The following is an 8,661-nucleotide window of genomic DNA, read 5'->3' as shown; positions in this document are numbered from 1 at the left end:
AACATATGGAAGTTGCAGTTTACTAAGTCTGTAAATCATAATGAATTTGAGGCACAGTTCTTCCCATGATGCTGGTTTTTCAAGGGGATTTCATAGCAGTGTGATACTGCAGACTTTTTTAATGAACTTTGTCCTTGTCATGAATGTGGACGGCGTCTCTCAGTCAGAAAACAGAAGTGAAACAGATAGGTCTGGACTTCCCCACACAGCAAAGACAAAGCACATGCTGTGAGGCAGAGCTGCAGATGGCTTTTGATCCAAGAAACTTGTTGATCAGGATGGGACAGTGTGTGCTGCATGTTTTATTGGTGGATCCCACAAAGCTGCTGTCTTCCTTCTTTCCCGTCTCCTGAGAAATGTCAGTAAACCTGCAGTCACAATGGCTGTTTGCTGCTTTTAATTTCTCAGTCTGACTCAATGAAAGCACTGCTTTTTTGCACACGATCCACACACCAGCCTCCACACACACTGCCCTATCAGCACATGTAGACTCATCTTGTGTCGCCCTGTCATCAGTCTGTTTTGATGTGAAATCAGGTCTCCTAATGACAGCTGCAGCCACTCGTGTAATCCACAGATTGATTTATTCACAGTGTTGAAGAGGTGCTGTTGTGTCTCTGACCTCTTTTCATTTCCGCTCACTGATTGTTAGACCCACATGCTTTCATTATCACGACCCAACTATAGATACCTGCGATGGTAAGGAACACCTGAAACACACCACACTGCTGCTGCTGCTGCTTACTCTGAGAGACAATCATGCAAACATAATTTTTTTTTTTTTTGCCCCGTGGGATTTTTTTTCTTACTCAAACCAGGAAGTCCCTTTCACACTAAAATGTTTGCTTTTTTGGAGGGGCTAAAAGTGATTCAGCTACACATTGCCACATTTTCGAATGAGACAGATTATCATACCAATGTGGGTATAATTTATTGGTGGAGTTTGTTTTTTTTTTGTTTATGAAAAGATTTTATGTCCTTGGTAGCACATTGGTGCAGTTTTATTTATTATTTATTTTGCTTAATTGAATAATGTGTAGTCTGTAAAACAAATGAAAATACTGAAAAATACTCATCACATTCTCCCAGAGCCAAAAATAACATTAAACACTGAACAATTAGGGCTGTAACCACTTATAGAACTAGAATCAAAACTAACAAGAATGGACGTGGACCAAGGAAAAGCAGAAAATTATCATATTTGAGACATTTGAACCATCTCATGTTTGGCTTTTCTTGCATGAATTACATAACAGCTGTAAAAATCCTGATTTTACCTTTTAGATTAGATTAATCAAAAATTTCCTGCATAAAAAAAAATATTAGTTGCAGCCCTGTTTGTCTACATGATATGACTGTGTCATCGTACCCTTTGATTCCAATTCCTAATATGATCTCCTGTGGCCCAATGGAAACAAATTTTGAATCATTAACAGTAGTTGGCTTTATCTGTCATGAAAATAAGTTGAGCTAAAAAGGACACGCACTGCAATATTTGCAGAGTTTTTAAATTAGAAAGTGAAACTTGGAAAAAAAAAAGATTTTATTGATTGCATTACTCACTATCGATGAGTCTCAGGTCTCTTTATTAAATTAATCTTAATTTCTTAAACAAGAAACAAAGAAATCCTTCTGGCTGCATCAAAAAACAGAAAATATAATGATATTTAAGGTAATATAAAAAGATTTTTATTGATCAACCCGTTAAAAAGTACAGGTAATACATTATCCAGTAGTTGCATTCAGTGGCTTAAATGCAAATACAAATACAAAATATATCACAATGAATGACGAAAATCATTTTAGTTTTTGATGTTCATATCAAACTAAAGTGGAGAATATTGAACATGAGGCTTGTGATTGACCTGCTCGCAGCTGAGTGAAATGTGTGCTGTGAGATTTTGTGGAACGTTTGATCCCACACTGTCTGTCACTGAATGGTTCAATGACATTTAGTCTGAACTGCAGAAAAAAAGCACGTTGCTGAACTTTAAGAGAGTGCGAAGTTACTGCATTGACACATATTACACAACTCACAGGGCCTATATGCGTCAATGAAATGTCACCCTCTAGAAATCGGTTTCGATGTATGAAAAATTTGACGCAGCTTGAAGTGGAGTGACGATACAAATCTGCTGAAATCCTCTCACAGATGAGCCCTCTGTGTTGTTCTAGGTTATTCTAAATTAAGCACTAATGCCTTGTTCCATTTCCTGCTTTTTGCACACATTTGTTTGCTACAACTTCCCACTCAGGTTTTGAGGTTAGTATGTTTTGGTTTTGTTTTGTCATTTGCCTTAAGTGTTTAAGCTAAGCGTTGACTGTCAGGCAGATTTAACATGTCCCTCTTTACTGTAACAGCGAGATATAGTATCTTTTTCCACAGAGGTTTGTATTGCTCAATACCCCCAAACCACTAACCCTTGTCATTCTGCCCATCAACTGTTACATTTCAAAGTAGCCTCTTGAGACGAATACCGAGGAAAATTATGAGGCAACATTTTCTCAATGTTGGAAGTTGTTAGAAGAAGTCAAGATAGAGTGAGCCTGCAAGTTTTTGCAAGCATGATGGATAAAGATCTTCATTTTCCTTTGCCACTCCTGCAGAATCCTGCACTTAGCGATCATCCATGAACAAGAATTAATCGCTCAACAGTTGATACAGCTATTCCCAAAAGAAGTCCTGGACATCCAAAATAATTTATACCAGGTAAGCGCAACTTGACTCTTTCCACTACACAAGCACTCTGCAGCTTCTGCTGGAATTTTTTCGATCCTAAGTGACTTCCTCTTCATCAGTATCTTGATCGTGGAAACAGTGGCATTATTTATGTACTTCCAGAGAACTGTTGTTCCTCTTTATTTGCTGTCGGTCCTCTCACAGGGACGTCACTGTGGGTGGTTCCAGGGTTAGCTCATAAGGGACGTTGAATGGAAACTCCCCTCCTCTACCTCCTGTTAGAAATAGAACCACAGGGAGATGTGGAGTCCATCCTTGTGTGGATGTGGGTGGAGGAATTGTTCCAGTCCTTTTAATATGTCAGACCTGAGACAGAAGACAGAAAGACTGACAGAACTGTCAAAAGGAAACATCTGAAGTAAAGACTCAGCACTTCAAGCAGTGACTCAGTTCGTCATTTTTGGGTCCCTTATTTCCTCATCAGTCATTCTACAACCTCACCTTTGGAAATTTTACCATTTAAGGTTTATAAAAAATAATCCATCCTCATATGTGCACAGCGGTTAAAAAAGCAGAAAATGTTGCTTCTTTGTTGCACACATTTCAGTTTTAGTGCTGATTCTGATTATTTCAAATTCTGAGGTATCAAATTCTACTCCCACAATAGCCCCTAAAGTTGAAAACCCAGTGCAACTTCAAAACTTGTTTTGGATTGAGGGTGCAATTCTCACTTTCTCAGCTGGAATAGTTCTGCTGGTCTTTGAATGCAGCATGTAAAGTTCCTGTTCCCTTCTGGGAAATGCATGAAAACATTGACTGAAGTAGACACAGCAGGTTTGAAGGACAACGGCAGCAAACAAAAAATCTACTTAATTAGGGCAGCAACAAACCAGAGCTGCAATTATTTAAGTGCTTGAAAGAAAGTCAATAGCCAACTATTTTGATAATCTGTTAATCATTTCTGTCATTTTTGTTTTGGGCTGATCGACAAATTGAGACATTTTAAAACACCAGTTTGCGATGAGAAATTGCGATTAGCATTTCAAACAAACTCTTAAATACAGTTAGTCAATTAAAGGTGCAATGTGTAAGACGTACTGTGGCCACCTGCCAAATTCATGCTCCAAGCATATAACCAGAGTAATTGCTAACTGCAGCTACATGTAGGTGTCATTAGCTGCGTATCTTAATTGGCTGTGCAGTCTTATTACGTGGCTCTGCCTGAGCTAATCAGATTATCGCCTCTGGAGGGACAAAGTGTTATTATACAACCAGATGGGCTAGACAGCTAGCTTTCTTTACGGTCTGTTAAATACTTTAGTTTAAACTCTTAGATATTGTACAGTTTTAATTGTGACAATTATTGGCAGATTAATTAATACTGAATATAATCCTTATTCGCAGCCTTACGGCAAGCTAACATTTTTTTATTATAGAATATAGAATTTTTAAGGTTTTCAGTTTATCTATTTGTGGGTAGAAATGTTTAAAAACAAACTGTCAACAATTAGAAAAATATTTGAATAAGTAACATGTTATATAATAAGTTTTTTGTTTTGTCCATGCTACAATCTAAATCCAAATACTGAATTTTAGAATGTATATCCAGTAAATGTCACCTTTTGCCTGATAACTGACTATCAAATCATTTTTTATGTTAATCCCTTAATTAATTAATCTTTAAAAGGTCTTGCAGTCATTTGGTTATGATGACTAAACGGTAACCAGAGACATCCTTTTTCTTTGCTGATCCTCAGAGCCCTTTGCACCTGGCCACCTACCTGAACCTGACAGATGTGGTGAAGGGCCTGGTGGAGAAGGGAGTGAGCCTGGAGCTGCAGGACCAGGACGGGAACACAGCGCTCCACGTGGCCTGCCAACATGGGCAGACCGAGTGCGCAACCGAGATGACCAGTGAAGTTTCTCCAAGCAAGTTGGCACCGGTCCTCGAGACCCAAAACTGGAGAGGTGAGGAGAAAGACTAACTGCCGCAGTGCCTCATCAGCCAAGTATTTATTATTATTAACAAATATTCTTAAGTCTCTGCATCACTTTTGTTATTGTTCATCAGCTTTTAAAGCAAGCTTTGTTCAGAAGGGTAATAAAGATGTGGTAGGTTTGTTGTTCATCTGTGTCCTCGTGGTCTCTGTTTGGCTTTGTCATTTGCAAGAATAACTTTTTTTTACGCATTTTTGGGTCACTGTTAAAATAAGCAGCTCTTTCCAAATTTACAACAAAATGTGTGCTTCCAGGTCTTGCCTGTCTTCACTTGGCTGCACTGAACAGACAACATCAGATTATAAGGATCCTGACGAATAAGGGAGCAGACCTGAATATCCAGGTTAGTCCTTACTGCTTCATGAGGGTTATTATAGTTTTAATAACAAGGCTTTAATGGAAGGGTGACCCATACCGAATCCTTCATCTCACAGAATAGAAACCAGGGCTCCAGGGTGCAATTATTTTCAGTTGTATGGACATAAATGCGGACATGGATTTTCGTTTGAAACGTTGGTTGCCTGATTTTGAACAGGATGATTCAAAAAAATGTATGAAAATATTTTTGTCACTGAAATATAAAAGGCAATATTTATCAATTGTTTACATGATTTTTTAAAATACATTAATATATTAACATGTATTATTGTTACACGTATTATTATAATGAAAAGTTAGGCACACAAGTTTAGTTTTCTTATTCTTCATTAGATCCAGTAAACTCTCCGCACTTATAACCAAACTAATCCCGTTCAGACTGTGTTTACTGCGTCTGGCCTTAAGTTGTGTCCCTGTCTATAAATCTGTTGCACCTGTGCAATGCTGATAGTGATATGAGCTGAGCTCAGGGCTTCCTGCAGGATTCATGGAGACATAATTAGATTTGAGATATGATTAGGCTGGGCTGGTCAGCCACTCTTAACTTTCTATTGATGGAAGGGAACACGGCAGTCAGTCCAGAACTACCACAGACATTCCTCACGGTTTGAATCACCGGCCAAACATATCACTCTGCCTCACATCCGGTTTCTTCTTTTTCTTCTTCTTCTTCTTCTTCTTTGTCGTCTTCATCTTCTTCTTGTTATTCTTATTCCTCTTACTTAAAAGAAATATGTGTAAAAATAAAATATTGAACAAACTAAATTGTTAGAATGAAACATACCATTACTTACTACTTGATAATATTGTTCTATTTGTGAAGCTCTAGAATGTCTCATTATTTTCATTCTGCACCCCTCGCAGGAAGGAACCAGCGGTAAAACAGCTCTTCATCTCGCTGTGGAACTACATGACATCGCATCAGTGAAGCTGCTCCTCAACAGGGGAGCCAACGTGGATGCTGCCATGTTTAACGGCTGCACCCCCCTCCATCTGGCGGTTGGGAGACAGGACGCTGCCATAGCCAACCTTCTCTGCCAGTCTGGAGCTGACACAATGCTGCGAAACATGGAGGATGAAACGGCGCTGGATCTGGCTGATGGCAATGATGATGTAAGTTATTGTGACTGACATTTAGCATGGAACACCATACATAATTTATAGCTTATCCCTCCATTGTACTATAAAAAAACACATGAGCCACAGTTTTGCTTTGGGTGACTGGTTGCTTCGTTATAATGAACACGAGACATACACCATTTCTGCCTCCATACATACATCTAGAGCTGTAACAGTGAATTGATAAACAGTTCATTCATTCATTGTTTAGTTGTTAATTAATTGCCAACTATTTTGATAATCAATTCATTGGCTTGAGTCATCCTTTTCTGCTTCTTAAATTTGAATATTTTGTTTTACTCATCTATGACAGTAAACTGAATATCTTTGGATTGTGGACTAAACAAGATATTTGAGGATGACATTTTGGGCTTGGAGAAATACTGATCGACTTCATTTTGTAGACAAAAACGAATCGATTGATCAAGAAAATAATCAAAAGATTATTCAACAGTGAAAATAATTGTAGGTTGCAGCCCTACTTATTTCAAATGTGTGCAACTGGTAATGAACTACGGTGCCCGTCTGTTAGAGGAAATTACAAAGCCTTTTTAGAAAATGTCACAATTTTAAAGATTTATCGATTCAGCAGAAAGAAGTGGGTTTGGGACTCAGTTACTCAGAAAAGGTGGAGAAGTCTGAAAGTGTGAAAGACAGTTTGTGGGTTGCCAACAACAATAATACAGAATAACAGCAACCTTGTCCTGTAAGTTTCCACTCTTCAAGATGTCAGATTTTGTGAGGCAAAGCAATATTTACATAAACACTGGGTGTCAGATACATTGCATTTTTGTAACAGCTTGAGAGGATAGCAAAGGACAATTGCCTCAGTCATCAGTAAAATATGACCTTTTGTATCCTTGTCTTTCAGATTCTGGCTCTATTCCCTTTTGATGACATCCAGATCTCGGGGAGGTCGGTGGTCGGTATGAAGTTTTGAGGCTGAACAACAATCTTGAAATTGTCTGGAGTCTCACTGCAGCTTAGAACCAAAAAAAGCTGTATTGGAACTGAAGTTCTGTAGTACGTTCTGATTTGTTCTATATTTATCCATTATCTAGACAAATATGCACACCATATAAATTTTACTCACCTCTGATGAGAGAGGGATTCTGCTTATCTGAACACTGATTAAAAAAAAAAAAATCTATTTCTAATTCATTGACTTGATTACTTTGCTTCTTTCCATGTGCATCTGGAGGTGTTTTAACAAACACCACCTCACTGTGACAGCCAAGCTTTCTATCAACATGTTCAACATCCATAAGAAATTCTACCTCTTTATCACATTAACCCTTATTTTAATGGCTTAAATCGAACATTCAAATCAGTTTGTTTCATAGTTTCTCAAACTTTATCAGTGCTATGATAATGTGTTTATATCCTTTCATTGTAGTCATGGTTTACTAACTGTAATAACTGTCATAAAGAGACATGAATGAAATCCTTCAAAGACAAACTAATCACATCCCTGCAATTTGTTAAAAAAAAATGTTTGCCCACTTTGAAATGTAAGATAACACAAAATGCAGCTTTGTCTATTTTTTGTAATATTTTTTTTAGGTTCGCTGCTTGATGTGAAACATTTTTCTCTATTTATCGCATCTTATCTTCAATTTGCAGAAAACTGTCACTGTCCCATGGTGTGTAATTACACTGCTCTGTCTAGTTAATATGGGCAGTTTGTTTATTTTGTAATAAAATGAGGAAAAACTGACTGCATATTGTGCTCTTTTCTGGGTAAAGGGAATGTTTTTACACGTGTCAGTGATTTGCTTGTGATATCTTCACGCACCCAAAGCCATAATAATGATAATTATCTCATTTCTGTTCTGTACCGGTAGCTTCAGGTTTGTCAAGGTTTATCATAAAAGTTATTCCTGAAATGCAAACAGACAGAAGACAGTCCAGGTGGGATGTGACAACGTTTTTCATGATACTCGGTATGTTGACCCTGATGTATCAATGATTTTGTTTAATGAAAATGTGAACATATCGCCTCTAATTGGGCACATTTCACCTGGACTAATGTTATGTTCACACTATGAGCAACAAAGTCACACAACGGCTCAGTGTAGCCGGCTAGCCAGTTGACGCCAACTCAACTTTGACTTGTAGTTACACAGCGAAGAGTGTCTGCTGTCAGCTTTTTATCTTTAGCTTTAGCTTTTTTCTATTACTACTAAATGCAAACTGCACGTCCTTGGATCCCCAGCAACCAACCTGTCAAGTGTGAAGTAGATTGAATGAACCATTCTCAAGATATGTGAATAACAGACAAACAGACAGACATACAGAGATTCCTTGTTATAATTAGATGCATCTACAGTAAAAAGTGTGTTTTGTATGACTTGCTGGATTTTACAGCAGAAACATCCCATCACACAGTTTTCCAGTTAACTGTAATGAGCAGACTTCATGACAAAGCTCTTTTGCGAAAACACAGCAGTTTCTGTTCCGGCTTTTGTCAGGTGTATCTTTTGTTT

General features: G+C 37.9%; 1 protein-coding gene across 2 annotated transcripts in view; it reads left to right on the top strand.

Annotated features, from left to right (window-relative positions):
• The window catches only part of LOC119012109 (dynein regulatory complex subunit 5-like), a 27,926-nt gene extending 20,034 nt beyond the window's left edge, over nt 1-7,892 (top strand). For both annotated transcript variants that reach the window (XM_037085591.1, XM_037085592.1), the window contains exons 6-10: nt 2,608-2,710; nt 4,438-4,648; nt 4,933-5,021; nt 5,921-6,169; nt 7,047-7,892. In XM_037085591.1, coding sequence (XP_036941486.1) covers nt 2,608-2,710; nt 4,438-4,648; nt 4,933-5,021; nt 5,921-6,169; nt 7,047-7,115 — 721 coding nt within the window. In that variant the 3' untranslated portion in view covers nt 7,116-7,892. The remainder of the gene's footprint in view (nt 1-2,607; nt 2,711-4,437; nt 4,649-4,932; nt 5,022-5,920; nt 6,170-7,046) is intronic.
• Nucleotides 7,893-8,661: the final 769 nt, after the last annotated feature.

This window comes from Acanthopagrus latus, chromosome 22 (genome assembly GCF_904848185.1).
Source record: "Acanthopagrus latus isolate v.2019 chromosome 22, fAcaLat1.1, whole genome shotgun sequence".
In the NCBI taxonomy this organism is placed as follows: Eukaryota; Metazoa; Chordata; class Actinopteri; order Spariformes; family Sparidae; genus Acanthopagrus; species Acanthopagrus latus.
This window is presented reverse-complemented; position numbering and strand designations above follow the sequence as displayed.